The following is a 17,790-nucleotide window of genomic DNA, read 5'->3' on the forward strand; positions in this document are numbered from 1 at the left end:
TTATTATTTTAGCTCAGGAGCAAGGAACATGGAAAATGTTGCCTAGCAACCCAATATCTATTCCAGATTGGAGAAGAAAGTATCCTCCATTACCTCGTTGTGACGGATTCAGAGTAATTCAGATTCAGAATAACAGAATATTTTTATCCATCTCCTATAATATCTTCTCCCATTCTTTCACACTCAACTCCCCGCCCACAACAGCCCGTTTCTTTCACCCCTCCCCTCATTGGTTCTGTTGCCTTCATGTCTTCTTCCTAGAAATTGCATTTCTGTTGACTGATACAATAGTTCAACAACATGAGATTTGAAATCTAGGCTATGTGCACATTAGCACCTTCAAACATGAGGTAGCCCCCCCCACATGCCTCAAGTCACTTTTAACATTACCGTACACATCTGAGAAGGGGCAGGTATGTATCCATTCAATGCACATTACCTTATTTTGTTTTTCCCAGCCAACCTCCTATTTTCAAGTTTTCAAATTATTAAGTTTTCAAATTAGATGGAAGCTGGCTTGAGGACCATACAGCAGTATTTCTCAAGAAAATAAGCGATTCGTGTAGATCATGGATAACATTGTGTGTTTATTTCCCAAGTTATGCATTTATATATACATGTTTTTTAAGTCCTGCAGAAATCTATGAGGATTGAGGATACAGCTGCTTTTGCTTATTAGTAAAAAGGAACCGTACAAAGGTTAAAAACCTATCGGCTGCCATAAGTTGTACAAGAACTTTAAAATTAAGTTAAGATTACATTTAGAGTACAATATTCTACATGGTTACTCAGAACTTCCTTAGCCTCCAGTTAGGCTGCAATTGTAAACACAAACGATGGGGAATCTGTGGCCCTCCAGATGTTGCTGGACTACAGTGTCAATTATCCCTGGCCACTTGGCCATGCTATCTGAGGGTGACAGGAGTTGGAGTCCAACAATACCTGGAAGTCACAGGTCCCCTGTCCGTCCCCTATGCACTTACTTTGAGTCAGCCGCCCCGTTGCCCATGCTGAACACAAGAGAACCTGCTTCTGGTTGATCATGCACAGGACTGCAGAGTTCAAAGAAGGGTTTTGCAGCCAGCTGTGCAAATTTAGTTAGCAAAGTGCTAAACTGAAGGAAGACCTCTCTCCAAGGCACTTGATCTATCATCTTACAAACTCAATTTGTCAGGGTTCTCATGAACCAAACCAGGTTTTATTTGTTTTGGGAAATTTCTAGTTTCCACTCAATTGGCGGCATGTAACGTAAGCTGAAGAACAGCAAAGCCTGTTCTGGTATGTCTATAAACCAAGCTGGTTCTCAAAATATATTTGGGAATGAAGCTTAATGCTTGCACGGATACTTCATGAATAATTCAAAAGCTTATCATGATCACAGACCTAGAAAGGACATTTGTAAGTCCGTTTTGAGGAAAGGAAGTGGTTATTTAAACAGGTTTACATATTTTATTCAGCTGAATAAATGCATACAATTGTGTATAGCTAAAACAGGATAAAAGGCACCAGTTCTTTAAAACATATGCAATATATATTCACTTCTGTACTACAGTGCTCATAACTCAAATGAAAACTGTGTTATGGCACAGTAATCTTTGGTGTGTGCAACTTGGCCACGGGTATATAGTTTAAGTGCATATCAATGGCGGCTTAAAAGAAACATCCTTTTAAATATATTAATGCAACAGCAACCCTACAGTACATTATGCAAAACTGATTATACATTTTAATATACTTTTCCATTGATTAAGCAGTGATCAGTTTTCAAGTTCGCTTGCGTTAAAAAAGGGGGAGGGTGATCGAGGTTTCATCATAGGGACTGTGAAGAATTTCTCCTTGTATCTTCAGTTTCACATAAAGCCAGAGCTGAAACAGAAAGAGGCGTATCAGGTGTGCCTTTATCCGCAGAGAGCGAAGACTATTTACAGTATTAAAGCTTCCATCTTCAATGTGTTCATATTTACTTTGATAAGTCCCAACTAGACAAAACTTGAACTCTCTTAAATGTAGAGAAATGTCACATGGTATAGCCTTCAATTTCCCTTTTGTTTTCTACAACTCTGTTAGCTGTTATGTTGAAAGTGTGAAATATAAATCATGTAAAACAGGCATAGGCAAACTCGGCCCTCCATATGTTTTGGGACTACAATTCCCATCATCCCTGACCACTGGTCCTGTTAGCTAGGGATGATGATGGGAGTTGTAGTCCCAAAACATCTAGAGGGCCGAGTTTGCCTGTGCCTGATGTAAAATAAGTCTTTAATCTGACATTCTTGAAAAATTCTTGCTATGTTAGTATCAAAACGATGTTGCTCAGCTGACAGTACTCTTCTGCCAGCAGAATGGAGAACAAAAGCCATTTAAAGCAAATCTTCCTCCCCCTAGCAGCCCCACTCACACCCCAAATCTTCCCCAGAGAGTAGGGAGACCTCCAGAGAAGATTTGGGAGGTACGCTAGGGCAGTGGTGGAGGGCAGAGAGAAGGGAAGTCTCACTGCACAAGCTGATTTCCATTGCAGAAGCGGGCAGACATCATTGATAGGAAATGTTCTCATTGAACAATCTCATAATTTAAAAGCGCACGTTTCTATTGTGAAAACCATTAATAAAATTTTGCTTTACATGCAGTGATTCCTTGCAGCAGTTGAGATTTTGGGCAGAACAGTGGCTAATATTCAACATTAGGAATACTCAGCGCAGACCCACAGAAATCACTGGGCTAAAAACAAGTTGCCTGTTGATTTCAATGAGTCTACTCAGAGCATGTTGGATACCACCCACTGAATGCAACAGCTGCCAATACACAATACAGATTTAGATTGCTGACTGTTCCATAACAGCTTCTGCCACGACCACCAAACTACAAAAGCTGTTGGGAATTTCAATAGCTTTCTCTGGAATGAAAAATTCAAGTATTAAGCACATTGTGAACATACGAATCTGTTTTCAATGACTTGCGAAACTAACATACCCTAACCATACAACATTTGCAAACTACTTCCAAGCTCTAGTCACGGTGTTCTTTCCCTTTCTAATTTCTCTCTCTCGCTTCCTGTATATTCACAACTTCCTGATCTCCGATATCAAAACACAGCAGCTCAAGCCGAAAATCTTGTTCCCTTTGGTGGGGAGGGGGACATAAAAAGAAGAGTTTTCATAAAAGTGCCTGATGATATCAATAAGAAAACCTCAAAAAACTTGCAACAAAATTTACTTATTTTTCATACTTCATGGCTGGATAATTTATACTACTTAAAATATTCATCTGAATTGGACAGTTTGCCCTAAATCCTAAGAACCTCTGAAACTGATTACTTACTTTTTCCGATCCTTGTCTTTTTTTAAACCAACTGTGGGTGTGGGGGGCAGGGCCCTCCCTTGGAGGATGTCTGAAGCGGCTTTTCTCTTACTGAATGCACTCATTTCATCTTCCAGGAGCTTTCTTTTCTCCTCTACTTTCATCCTCTCTTCTTGATGAAGCCGTTTTAAATGTTCAAACTTCACTTGTAGCTGAAGTAGAGCAAAAAAAATGTCATTTCTGCCACAAGGTGGCACTTAGCATACCATCCTCAGTAATCACACAACAGAATACAGAGACTGATTTCCTAAGAGTCACGAGTTTAGAGTTTCGTGTTCCTATTTTATTGACATTACGCACACCTGAACTTACAGTAGAATCCTAACCCTTTCTGAATTTAGTCTGCCTTACTCCAAGGTGAGTAGGGTTAGGAATGCAACCTAGAGCCATTTACAAGATCAATGCCTTAGATTTAAATCCTTTTTAACGACAAATGCGGAAAAGAGTACATTAAGTAAACTTTCAAAAGGGAGCACCAGCCTTTAGGATTATTGCATACTCGGCTTTCCTTTTCTTGGTAAATGGAGAACAGGTCAAAATATCAAAAGAAGGAGGAGGAGGAGAAGTAGTTTATGGGGTATTTTTAATAAAATTTGCCAAAATTTCAGACATGGGTTGCCACACGTCCAGATTTTCCCAGACACTTCAGTGATTTCCACCCGGACTCAGTTTCCTGGCTATTTCCTGGCTATTTCTGGGAAATTATGGATGTATGGCAATCCCAGATTTCTACCTCAATTAGTCCCATCTCTCAATATGCATATGATACTGGGAGAAACTATGGCTTTGGGTCAACAGTGTATTCCCAGCTTGAAGGGACTGACCACTCTTAATCCTCTTAAAGTCAACTTTTGAGTCCACTGAGCAATTATAAATTGCTGGCTTATACTGTATCATTGAACCCTCTTTAAAGTCAACAGGGAGTTGCCATCTTAGATATACACAAATGCTTAATTTAGTGGCTTCACCTGTTCCAATCAGCTGGGAAGCAAAACATGACAATCCACAGATATGCTTGTGGTTTCTGCACAATCAGAAGACTTACACTATACAGTGGTGCCCCGCAAGACGAATGCCTCGCAAGACGAAAAACTCGCTAGACGAAAGGGTTTTCCGTTTTTTTGAGTCGTTTCGCAAAACGAATTTCCCTATGGGCTTGCTTCGCAAGATGAAACGTCTTGCGAGTTTGTTTCCTTTTTCTTAAAGCCACTAAGCCGTTAATAGCTGCTAAGCCGCTAATAGCCATGCTTTGCAAGACGAAAAAACCGCAAGACGAAGAGACTCACGGAACGGATTAATTTCGTCTTGCGAGGCACCACTGTATGTACATTTAAAAAATCATATTTGTAAACCAAAGAAACCTTTTTTTTTTGGGGGGGGGGGTCAACCAAGCCTCAGCCAGAGCTCAGAACATAACCAAAGGTACCCTTGTTTTCTCCAGCCAGTTCCCAATTCTGCCTCTACAGGGGCAAAAGTACATAACTCTTCCAAGAAACCTTTTGCTGAAGTTCCCAATTGGCTCTCACTGCATGCACAAGGAAGAGGAGGAAGAACTCTGTGACCCAAGGTGAGGCTTTGGAAAAGAAAGCGAGTGGAGGCATCATGTGCATACAAACACATGCACAGCACAATATTTTGTTCCCAAGTCCTACTGGTCCTGATCTAGTTCCAGCCATGATCGGGATGCAGAGAAGGCCCTTACATAAACGGGACAGAGCACATACAGCCAACGCTTTCCTTTTTTTGCAGCCAAAGAGACAAACCATAGTTCAGTGGAAAGAGCAAAGCTCCAGCTTGTGCATGCGATTCTCTTCAGTGCATTATTTTGCTGGAAGCTAGCCAGCCTATTCTGTTTCTTTCTTAAACACAGTATTTAATCTGTTCACTCTACCACTGCAACCAGATCAAATTCAGAACAGTAGGCAGGCATTCTTACTTCTCGCTCAGCTTCCTTCAGCAGTGCTTCTTTCTCCTTGACCCTCTGAACGAACATCTGCCTCATCTCCTCTTCTTTCTGCTGTAATTCACCAAGGAATTCATGCCGCTTGGCTTCGTAAGTCTCCTGTAGACTGAGGATCATTAAATGTAAGCAGTCTTTGTCACTTGTGAAAGGCAACAGCATGTAATTTTTACTGTATTCCACCAATTTTATGCATTTTTTTCCATTTATCTCTTTACTATACTGTAGAAGAAGAAGAGTTTGGGTTTGATATCCCGCTTTATCACTACCCAAAGGAGTCTCAAAGCGGCTAACAATCTTCTTTCGCTTCCTCCCCCACAACAAACACTCTGTGAGGTGAGTGGGGCTGAGAGACTTCAGAGAAGTGTGACTGGCCCAAGGTCACCCAGCAGCTGCATGTGGAGGAGCGGGGAAGCGAACCCAGTTCACCAGATTACAAGTCTACCGCTCTTAACCACTACACCACACTGGCTCTCTGTAATCCTTTCAAGTAACATATGCAAAGCCATTAGTTAATTTGATCTTAATCTTAATAGCAAGAATACGGACCAGTTCTTCACCAAGCAACGTTGCAGTTCTGAGCTCAATTAGTGGAAAAGGCAGCACAGGTTATTCAAGTTGTAACAAGGGTGGTAAACAGCACTTCAGATTTGGCTTCAACAAAAAGATTCCGGAGCCTTTGAAAAGCTTCATCTGAGATGTTCTCTGACCCAGAACAGTTGTAGCAAGGTAATACTCCCTTGTGACAATGACCTGCGTTTCAGGAACTATGCAAGGTCAGTCTGCCATGTGCAAAATGAACAGAACAGACACTCACATTACCTTAAATACAATGTGCACAGACTTAAAAGCATAGGTTGTGGGGATTGAGAACGTTTTTCCGATTTCAGCTAATATCCTCTGTTCTTACAGTAGTTAGATTCAATCTCACTATTTAAAAGACGTTACCATTTTAGAACTTTCACCACAACAAATTCAAGTCCATAAGGGGCTAAAAGGCCCACATGACCTAACAATTAAAATAAAATTTTAAAAGCATGAATGATAAAAGCAAACAAATTATTCTACAAGGAGGACAGGTTGTGGACAGGTATCACCAACTAGCTTTCCAATAGCTGGAAATAAATGCACAGCTGCTCACATCAAAGAAATCCTAATGCTATAATCCATGTAAAATTATGCAAATAGATTCCATTTCCAGAACTGCTTTATTTTTGCATAAATAAATGCTTATTTATGTCAAGGTTTTGTAGAATTTTTCTCTTATTGTGAGGTGTGAAGTGTGCACACGAGGGTAAAAAGTTTACAGGGATGTTTTGCTTATGAGGATTAAGCAGCCCTGTTAAGCAGCTCATCCTAAGAACCTGGCGACTGAGCCAGGCTGTGGGAGTTGTTGCAGAGGTGTCAGTCTGCCTAGTTCTGCAAGTCTCCATAGGCTGGGTGGGCACTTTGCCTGCCCCCCACCATCTCCTCCAATCAGCGTGATCAGCAGAGCTGCAGAATGCAGAGGTGACCCACTACTCTGTTAAGTTGTGTCACCCCCAGCCCGGGTTTGGATTGCAGCAGACTACTAGTCTCCCAACTAGCTAAAAGATTGGTAGGGGCATGAAAATATTGTAGATAAGTCAAGCGAGAGGACAGGGCAGCTATTCAGCAGGCTGTGGCACCAGAAACTAGAAGAGGTGGATTTGAAGACCTGCAACGGAGAAAGGGACTGAAACACTGAAAAAGCTCGAACGTGCAAAAGCGTTACAAGAGTGGAAAGGAGCGAAAACAGGGAAAGGTCTCAGAAGCTAAAGTGAGGGATGCAAACTACTGCAGTCCAGAATAGATGGGCTTGGCTGGATGTGTTCATCTCTGTTTATGTTATTTTTAAACTCTAACACACGTACCCCGCAATAAATAGTTTTCTCAAAAACTGTTTAACTTCTTGCCTTACTAAATTCTTAAATAACAATATAAATTGTTTCGGGGAAAATTGGTCTAAGACATTAACCCCATGTCTATGTGTCATACTACTATAACAGGTTGAGCCAACTGACATAAAGAATAAATACAATATACCAGTCAAACTGAGAAGTATCAATGTTGTAGGGCAAGTGGTGAGAAATTCAGGGGGGCTGCAGTTCAGAGGTTCACCCAATGTCTCCATTTGCACCATCCTTCAGTCCTTATTTTGAGGCAAAAGAATGTGGGACATTGCCTACAACGCACTGTGAGCAGCGGGGGGAAAGTCTGGTGTCTCACTGCAGTATTTATTGTGGCCAGTATTTATTGTCAGCTCTAAAAATGTATCAGGATGCGACATGCAGCGATATTTTGAATAGAATGCAGGGCAATAAATGAATTGTGGCGAAGTGGACAAAGCCCCCTGCATGAGTGGCTGTGGGATTTAATACTTTAGCCTTGACCCTAAACTAGGAGGTAAGCCTGACTGATAGAAAGGGAACTTAATTCTGAAAAAAATAATAGTTAGGATACAAGTGCTAAGCAGTAAGTTCACAAGGGCACTGAGCCTCTGAATGTCAGCCTAATGGTGCATATACAATACACACAGAATGCCATTTTCTCATTGTTTGCCTGGCTTTCCAATTCTTGTCTTCTTCACATGCCAGGTCTGGAATCTCTTCTTTCTCTCTCTCTCTCTCTCTCTCTCTCTCTCTCTCTCTCTCTCTGGAAACTTCCTCTTAGAATGCTGCAAGTGTCCTTCCTTCCTTTGCACAAGGACAGCTTGATATTCTTGCAGCTGTTCTCGCTACAAAGCCACTTTCCAGTAAAAGAGACTACTCTGAATCAGAACAAAACTTGCTGATCTTACGGCTGAAAGCCGATTCCAATATCACTCTAGTAAATGCAATGAAAACAGCCAGAGGTCTTCCAAATATCCCACTCCTGGCATCTATTGAGGAGCAAAGGTGCCTTTGAATTTAGAATTTTATAAAAAGAAAAGAGGAACCCAGTTGTTGAGACCCACTGGTTTTTATTTTCACCAGGAGCAAGCCCTCCAGATGCTGTTAGACACCTAACTCCCATCAGCCCAGCCAACATGACTAATGGTCAGTGATGATGGTAGTATAGTGCAGCTAAACATCTGGAGGGCCACAGGTTCCACATTCCTGCTATACACCCTGACTAGTTCAGCACTGCCACCTTGAATGTGATTCACTCCAAAGTCTTAAATATTGCTGAAGACTGTACAAATTGCCCGGGAATTTGGGATCTCTCCCTAGAGATTATGTCCGAAGAGACGTATGGAATACCATATTGTCAGCAATGGTCTGAGCCTTGGCAATCCTGCCATAGTCTGATCCTTAAATAGATAAGCTGATGCTTATCTATTTTTTTGCTCCCCACTGAACTGCACAAAATCAATCGGCATTCCCAGTCAGTGCAATACTGTAACATATGGTAAGGGCCTATCTTGGCTTATCACAGAAACCCAGCCAGTACCTGCAGAGTAAATATCAAGGACTTAGCTACACAGCTGCAAATAAAGTGTTTTAAGTGTGTTGTAAAGTGCAATATACAAATGTGACACTAGATGGTGATGGTGAGCTATGGCAAATTCAGTGTATTTTTCAGAACGTTTTTAAAAAAAAGCATTTTCACAGCGTTTTTTAATATGTGCGCAGATTCCACCCAAGTCACTTTTGGTGCCAGTGAATTCCAGTCCACTCAGTTATTGCTTAAACTTTTTCTGCGCAGGCATCAACAGCACAACTTTAGGTGTTTAGGTGTTAGTAACAGGAGAGGAAGGACAGTAGGAATGAAACACAAAGGAGAAAGTTTATAGAGAAAGTTTTTACTTACATTAGTCGGAAAGACAAAAGGAAAGGAAAAGAAGATAGTGCACATGAAGGAAGAACTGGCACTGGCAAAAAGGAATTCTGAAAGAAATTAGAAAAGGTCTTAGGTTTACCTTCCTGCCTGAGAATACAATTACCTTGGACCACTTCAAACTTATACTCTCTCCACACAGTTACTTTTGATTTCTTTGTTCTCAGAGAAGAAAAGGACCACTTCAGTAGAGGATAATGCAAGGACTCGCCATTCTTCAAGCCACTCTCAACTAAAAAAGCACCATTTCCACTTCTGTCAGCATCCTGCTCAGTTCAGAAGCAGTAGCGCCAATATTGCTGCAGGACCACGGAAGGCAACCATGTGCCCTCTGATACAACCTCCAGCATCAGTGCTGCGCTCCTGAGCCAGCTGGATGACTATCGTAATCTGAACAGAGCACCATTCAGCACAGCAACAGAGTTCCTTGGGCTAAAATCCACAGCTGCACCTGACAGCCAGATATCCCCTGCTGATTTGCTTTCCAATTTTAGCCCTCATGCAACTTTTGCTGCCACCACGGTATATTTCACACTGCCTAATTACCACTGAACTAGGGACTGCCCCAACAGCATTCAGAATGATGACTAGCTAAGCGCTTTAAGTAAAAGTGTAAGAGATTTATTTAGTTTTTTGCAATATTTTTCGAATGCTACGTTTCCCCATCCTGCTGCTACAAGTAAGGGGTCATATAAGAGAGGAGGGTAAATAAACGTTTTAATTGTTGAAAACATGGGGAAGGCTCACTCACTTACCTGACGGGTTTGTTTTCTTGATCGGTGTCTCGGAAGCCCATCTCTTCCAATTTGCACCGCCGGTACAGTTCGTAGTGGCGCATATGAGTCTGCTCTCTCAAGTCTTCCATATTTGTACAAATCAGCATTTCCCGAAGTTTCACAAAATCACAATGGTTCTCATTTTCCACTAATGAAACGAAATAAGATATTACTTGCATACCTTTCGCATTTACTATGCAATGTTTCCAAAACAGCACTTGCACTATTTCAGTACCTTGCACTATGCCCCAAGGATACTGGCGAGCTTTTACTATTTTGTTTCCAATTTTGACCTCTTCTGTACTCCCCACTACGGCAAATGGCAGATGTCCCTGTGAAACAGAGTAAATAAAGGTGTATTGCTATCAGACCAATAAGTATATTAAAAAGTACAATATAAACAATAACATATGTCCTAATTACGTGAAAGATAACTGCACCGTTTAAGAACATGGAAGTGCCTCTGTGAAATATAGAAATAGTTCAGAATTTAAGAAGCAGTTAAATACCATTGAGGGAAATGGTTAAATACCATTTGGGACGCGGATGGCGCTGTGGGTAAAAGCCTCAGTGCCTAGGGCTTGCCAATCGAAAGGTCGGCGGTTCGAATCCCCGCGGCGGGGTGCGCTCCCGTCGTTCGGTCCCAGCGCCTGCCAACCTAGCAGTTCGAAAGCACCCCCGGGTACAAGTAGATAAATAGGGACCGCTTAATAGCGGGAAGGTAAACGGCGTTTCCGTGTGCGGCTCTGGCTCGCCAGAGCAGCGATGTCACGCTGGCCACGTGACCCGGAAGTGTCTCCGGACAGCGCTGGCCCCCGGCCTCTTGAGTGAGATGGGCACACAACCCTAGAGTCTGTCAAGACTGGCCCGTTCGGGCAGGGGTACCTTTACCTTTACTAAATACCATTGGGGGGAAACAGGGGGATTTTTTAACATTCCTGCCCTAGTTTCAAAATGTCAGTCTTTGCAACCAGTATAGTGCCATGTCCCACTCAAAAGAATTTTCCTCAGGGTCCATTTTATTATCACTAACCCTTGTCTGAGTGAGATGTATCCACTATAGCTATAATGGCAAACAATTGTCAGTACAGATTTGTTTAAATATGTTGTTGTGGGGTCAGTGAAGTACTTACATTCATGCTGGCATTGATTTTGGCAATGCTCTCATCATCTGTTGGAAACTGGTATATCTGGACTCCATTACTGACCAGCTCACTCATGATTTTGATCTTAAATTTCTGCAGTTCAGATTTAGAAATTGTATCTGCTTTGGCTATAAGTGGAATAATGTTCACCTATTTAAAGAAGTAAGAAGTTATGTGGTTGTGATATACGTTCTTGTCAAATTCCTGCATGTAATTTCTTAGACACAAATTATCATAATCATTGAATAGGCTCTTACAACAAGATACTCGGTTACTGACTCAACCGAGTAGCCTATTCAGTACTACAAGCTGCTTCAGAGAAAACTCAAGCAAAGAACTTATAGTTTTCATTTATCATTTCATTTCATTTATAGTTTTCATTTATCTTGATCCACATTAACTAAAACCATACATTCAGCATTGTTAAATAAGACATGAAAATTATACTAAAACTTTACCTGTTAACAATGAGCTATCCAAAAGGATGAACATAAAAAATATGACAGCAATTCAGTAATTTTTTTAAACTTTTTTTTTTTTTTTACACAGGAATCTGTTTACTTTTCAGAGGGAAAGGTGAGATCTTGGTTATATTCTGCTTTATGTTTAATGAGCTACCTAACAAAACAGTAATGATCTTCACAAAGGGTCCTCTGCTAGCAATTTGCACTACAGTAAAATGCTCTGCAACTTTTAAATAAATTCCTTATCTCTGAAAGTGTTTGCTCTTTTGCCTCCTGATTTATAAGTCAAAATTACAGTATCTTGAGCTTCTAAATAAATGCTGGCAATCATAACCAATTTCAAATGCTTGATATAGGATGAATCCAAGCTTTCCTGTCTGCCTGCCATCCGGTTAAAGTTATAGGAAAGGCTATTTATATTGCTGCTTGTATAATGTTTCTTTTGTGCTTGTCCCACATTTCTAGATGTTTTCCTCTGACTCAGCTACAAGCTAAAAAAGAAATCAGATCTACGTCTTTCACACCTTTAAAAAAAAAAAAACCTGACTTCCTAGCTAATTAGGTGAGTCACTGGTGAAACCTCGATTAAAACTTCTCCAGCTACCCTCACTGAGAAATATAAGCAGAAGAGTTAAGAAAATGAGAGAAAGGGTTGGGCAAAATTGTGGGACCTGGGTAGAGTTGATGGTCTGGTAAAGGCGACAGAGTCAGATTGAAAGCGACTTCGTTTGTGTCCCTCTCCAGTGCCTTGTTCAACTAAGACCACTCCTACACTTCCTCTGGTTGAGAATCCAGGGCATTCTCCTGGCAATTTAGGCTAATGATAAAGCATTTGAGGCAATTACCTACCTTGAGTTCCACAATTCATGATGATACATTGCCGTTTTAGAAAAGCCATTGCTTTAAATAGAACTGGCTGAACCTGTGATTTAATTATTTAAACATGTGCAGAAGACTCTGCTCTTTGATTTTAAATTAATTTTACACTCTCTCTGAGGAGTACTTGTTTTAGTTAATGGTACTTGCATCTCAAAAAAAAAAGTACGAAGTGGCAGAGGAAAGGTTGCCGAACAAAATGCCACATGGGTTAATGTAAAGCCTCACCCCCCAGAAGTCAAAATGTTTACCTAGACCATATCAATATAAATCTAAAATTAGAAATAGTCTAGTTTGAATTAGCTACAGTTCAACAACGCCATGAACTTCTCTGTAAATAAAGAGCTACAAACCCCAGCTGCACATATTCAGGAGCAGAACTGACTCACTGTTGGCAATGGTGTAAAAAAAACACGCTACGTGCTTACACAGCTCCATCTGCCATCGCTGGCAGTGACAGTTCCATACACACATGCGGCTTGGGTTGACAGCCATAACCAAGGACGTGGATCATAGAAATCTAGATGCTTTGACCCATACTAGGGCTTCACTGGAAAATGCAGCAAGGCTTTAACATCTTACCTTGCTATCGAGATTTTTCATGGTTAATAAATCAAGACTTTTGAGGGAATGCCCTGTGGGTGAAATAAAGTAGAGGCACACGTGGATGCGAGTGTCATGGTAATTATATAAGGAGCGTTTAATTTTCAGCTCTTCCTGGAGGTAAGACTCAAACTGTGCATCTATGTAATCCACTATTGGCTGGTAGCTGGAAAGAGGAGGGGAAATATAATATTAGAAGACAGAGGTGAGTTTCACTCTAATACATGAGCCCATGTCCCCATTTGCCCACAGAGGCCTTCACTGAGGGCCTCAGGGTCCCCTATCCCACAACAGCTGAAATTAGGCTTCAAAGAAGCATTCAGTTGTCACCAGTAGAATAGGTTGTGACATGTACTTGGTTGTGGTGTTTGTGGTGCCCACAACAGTTTCTCAATTTGCAAATGGGCCCATGCACCCAAAAAGTTGTTGACCCCCTGCTATGCACAAGCTGTCAAAGGCACAATAAAACAGCAGTGGCATTACTTCAACCACACTTTTAGTCAGTTCCTATCTATATTAGTTGCTCAGAGTAATAATATTCTAATCAGGAGGACAGCTTGCCATAAATAAAAAATAACAAGGGCACAGCCACAGAAATCCACGCATTTTGGCTAGGCTTGGCAGACTATCCTGGCTCAGGTGTTGCCATAACACTGTCCCAGAAGAAGAAGAGTTTGGATTTGATATCCCGCTTTATCACTACCCAAAGGAGTCTCAAAGCAGCTTCTTTCCCTTCCTCACCCACAACAAACACTCTGTGAGGTGAGTGAGGCTGAGAGACTTCACAGAAGTGTGACTAGCCCAAGATCACCCAGCAGCTGCATGTGGAGGAGCGGAGATGCGAACCCGGTTCCCCAGATTACGAGTCTACCGCTCTTAACCACTACACCACACTGGCTCTTGCGCAGACATCACATTGCACTGAGCCTGAGAGGTGCTTTCCTCTGAAGTTCAAAGTCAGCGATCATCCCATGTTGTGTGGTGGGCAGCACGAGCTGCTCATATACTCATCACTGCCTAGCACTGACAGATGCTTGGAGGAGGAAGAGGAAGCTGAAGAGGACACGGGATCTCCCATGCGGTACAGCATTTCAGAAAGCACCTTTGAAGTGCAGCACCACATAAATGATCCCCCACCTTCTTCCTTAGAGCTGTGACTCCACTGCTGCTTCCTCGCCATCATCTCTCATCCATCCTCCCAGCTCCCCAACTGCTATCACAGCCATTTCTCCCCTTACAGTGAGAAACAAGCTGCTGCTTCTACCTCTTCTTCCCTCTTCAGTCTCTGAGCCAGGCATAGGCAAACTCGGCCCTCCAGATGTTTTGGGACTACAACTCCCACCATCCCTAGCTAACAGGACCAGTGGTCAGGGATGATGGGAATTGTAGTCTCAAAACATCTGGAGGGCCAAGTTTGCCTGTGCCTGCATTAGGCAAAGCTCCTACCGCTGCTGATCATATAGCACATAACCCCGTCACAATCAGCTCTGACTGGAAGGGGTGGGGATGCCTTGGAAGAGTCCAGTGCTTGTTCACAGGCAACCGATGCTTAGCACTGAAAAAGGCCAGGAGGTGAGGGAGGCTGGTCAGCACCAGTTGGGGCTGAGAATGGGTTAAATGGGAGCTGGAAAGAGACAGGAGCACACAAATTTGACAAGGGGTGGCCTGTCCCATTTTGCTGACCGAGGCAAAATGGGAAGGTGTCACCCTGCACACATTGCCCCTGCCAAAGCCTCACATATTGGGGTTGCGCAACTGCAGCTTCCATCTCTGGTGAGATTTCCAGAGGCCACCATGCAATTTCACAGGAATCTCATGAGATCCCGCTGGAAACCACCACAGCCTCTTCTCCTCACTTTGGCAGCAGGTGCCCCTTGGATTCTGCCATCTGAAGCAGCACCAGTGTGGTGTAGTGGTTAAGAGCGGTAGTCTCGTAATCTGGGGAACCAGGTTCGCGTCTCCGCTCCTCCACATGCAGCTGCTGGGTGACCTTGGGCCAGTCACACTTCTTTGAAGTCTCTCAGCCCCACTCACCTCACAGAGTGTTTGTTGTGGGGGAGGAAGGGAAAGGAGAATGTTAGCCGCTTTGAGACTCCCTTCGGGTAGTCATAAAGCAGGATATCAAATCCAAACTCTTCTTCTTCTTCACCTCAGTCTGCCACATGGATGGGACCACCCTGCAGCTTAGGGTGGCGGGGGTGGCTTGTCACACTCACCAGAAGGGCAAGTGCACCTTGCTATGGTGAGCAGATTTAGGAATGGTTGAAAATCCTGCACAAATTAATTGCATGGCCTTGGCCACAACTGTTCTATGGTGGATTTTTTATTTATTCATGTATGTATTTATTAAATTTGTACAGTATTTTCGTTCCATACATCCCAGGAACTAGCTTTTATTACTTTTTTTATTCAAAATATTTATTCGTGGCCCTTCATCAAAAAAAGATTACAGGGTGCTGTACAGAAGTGCGAATAAAGCTTAACACACACACAAAAATACAGTTAAAAATATATATATAACGTAGTACAACAGGCAAAATTAAATAAATAAAATCACCGGATCATTTTAATTAATCCTAAGAAAATGGCAAAGAGCTGTTCATCTAGCCAAAAGAAAAGTCCAAAGAGCTGTTCATCTAGCCAAAAGGGACTTCGTTTGTTTTTAACGGCTGTTCCTACATGGCAGATGGCAGACTGCTTTCAGCTGCCCAGTGGGGAAAAATTAGACATTACAACGGTCACAAACAAGCCTATGGACAAGCATACAGTAGGCATTTGGATCCTAACCATTGCCTCTAGGATTGGACTGTTTTTCCAAAATAATCTGTCAATAAAATGACAGTAGGCTTTACTTTGTGATTTAAAATTATATGGTTCCCAGATTAGCCTGTATAAATGGACAATTTCTCTAAACATTATGTTCAATGTATATTGTTTAACATTTGTATTGCAAGCTTCCTAGAGATTTCTAGCAAAGGCGAAGTGGGTACACGATGTCAAAAAATAAAATAGAATTGCATCAGAAATACTATCAATACCATCCACTTGTCAGAGCCAAGTTGACATGTCACAGGGCAGATTAAGAGGACATTATTTACGTGAGCAGATACTAACCTATCTTCCTTGTTTATCTGGTCACCAAATCCAACGGTATTGACAATGGTCAGCTTCAGTCGAACATTGCTTTCTTGGAGTTCGTATGTCTCAGCTTTAAGTCTTACATTTGGCTGAAAGTGTGTTGACACACGGTCATCAAAACTGGTATTAAACAAACTATCAGTCAAAGTTGATTTCCCAATTCCTGTCTCGCCTAAAATTGAAGACAGGTAAACATGTACTTATATGAAACAAACTAGAGAAATTTCACTGCAACATAAAGAAGTCTCTCACATTTGGGGAGGTGGGAATGAAAAAAGTTATTCATTATAATTTAATGCGGGGTTTATTCACAGAAAACACAATCTTTCTGCATTTCTTTGTAGCTGTATCAGATCACTATGTCATTTCCCATAAAGGCACACACAGTACTATACAGTGGTACCTCGGGTTAAGTACTTAATACATTCTGGAGGTCTGTTCTTAACCTGAAGCACCACTTTAGCTAATGGGACCTCCCACTACTGCCGTGCCACTGCCCACATACATGGACTTATGGGGAAATATTGTTCTGTTACATTGGTATTTTTGAAAACCAATAAAAATCTTTAATAATAATAATAGTAATAACTTTCAAGTAGATTGTTAAATACAATATGCATACTGCATCCTTTAAATAGGTCTGGAAAGCACATGTGATTCAGTGTGACGCCGTTTACCTTCCCGCCAGAGCGGTACCTATTTATCTACTTGCACTTTGACGTTGTTTCGAACTGCTAAGTTGGCAGGAGCAGGGACTGAGCAACGGGAGCTCACCCCGTCGCGGGGATTCGAACCGCCGACCTTCTGATCGGCAAGCCCTAGGCTCTGTGGTTTAACCCACAGTGCCACCCGTGTCCCAAGAAATGAGTAGTAACCCGTTAAAAGATGACCAACAGTTTTGTGAAAACATAAATTTTGAAAACACAGTTAAGGATCGTAATAAAAAATAGCATAATTAAGCCCAGTAACATAATATAACTATCCTGAAGACAATAGTCAATGGAAAATGGTAACAGGCCCTTCTCACAGCTTCAAATTTTCTGCGAGAATGAGATTTAAAATGAAATCATTCATACTGTTGATAGCTATTTTACTTACCAATACAGAGAATGTTGAAGCAGAACCCCTGATGGGTAGATTTATTAACCAACTGATCTGGCAAACTATCGAAACCAACATGACCCGACAAGGATAAGGGTCGGCAGCCCTGCTGTAGAAAAAGAGTACAGTGAATCGGGATAAAAGATTGCAATGTTATTATAACTACCAGCGATTCATTGCCAAGCTTTTTAATTAAAAAAAAGTAAATAAATAACCATCATGAAATATACAAAAATAACCTGCCTGACCCATCCCAACCCAAGCTCCTGAATAAAAAAATGCAATTGTTAGCCAAGAACAGAACCAATAAATGCATACCAAATCTCACTAAAAACCATTGTCTTTTTGTTGTCCATTTAAAGCCTGTACTTGTTCGGTAAGTTTTTCCCTTGGAGCAATGGGCCAAATTTGTTGCTGCCAACAGTCTATTGATAAATTGTGCAAGCTCTTCCATTTGCATGCAACTAGTTGCCTCACTGCCACCAATAAAGAGGATGTCATAAGCTCTTTATGTAGCAAGTCTCCATTCTTCC

At 41.7% G+C, this 17,790-nt stretch overlaps 1 protein-coding gene across 7 annotated transcripts in view; it reads right to left on the bottom strand.

Annotated features, from left to right (window-relative positions):
* Window positions 1-567: 567 nt before the first annotated feature.
* The window catches only part of SEPTIN10 (septin 10), a 64,146-nt gene continuing 46,923 nt past the window's right edge, over window positions 568-17,790 (bottom strand). For 2 of the 7 annotated variants that reach the window (XM_077927640.1, XM_077927643.1), the window contains exons 3-11: window positions 17,255-17,363; window positions 16,133-16,328; window positions 12,998-13,184; window positions 11,064-11,225; window positions 10,166-10,262; window positions 9,910-10,078; window positions 5,294-5,426; window positions 3,319-3,509; window positions 568-1,866 (exon numbers count right to left, since the gene is read on the bottom strand). In XM_077927640.1, coding sequence (XP_077783766.1) covers window positions 1,851-1,866; window positions 3,319-3,509; window positions 5,294-5,426; window positions 9,910-10,078; window positions 10,166-10,262; window positions 11,064-11,225; window positions 12,998-13,184; window positions 16,133-16,328; window positions 17,255-17,363 — 1,260 coding nt within the window. In that variant the 3' untranslated portion in view covers window positions 568-1,850. Of the gene's footprint in view, window positions 1,867-2,970; window positions 3,119-3,314; window positions 3,510-5,293; window positions 5,427-7,942; window positions 9,205-9,909; window positions 10,079-10,165; window positions 10,263-11,063; window positions 11,226-12,997; window positions 13,185-16,132; window positions 16,329-17,254; window positions 17,367-17,790 lie in introns of those variants that run through there. The other 5 variants (XM_028728021.2, XM_077927642.1, XM_077927645.1 and 2 more) reach the window with 4 other exon arrangements.

The sequence above is a fragment of the Podarcis muralis genome, chromosome 4 (genome assembly GCF_964188315.1).
Source record: "Podarcis muralis chromosome 4, rPodMur119.hap1.1, whole genome shotgun sequence".
Taxonomy (NCBI): domain Eukaryota; kingdom Metazoa; phylum Chordata; class Lepidosauria; order Squamata; family Lacertidae; genus Podarcis; species Podarcis muralis.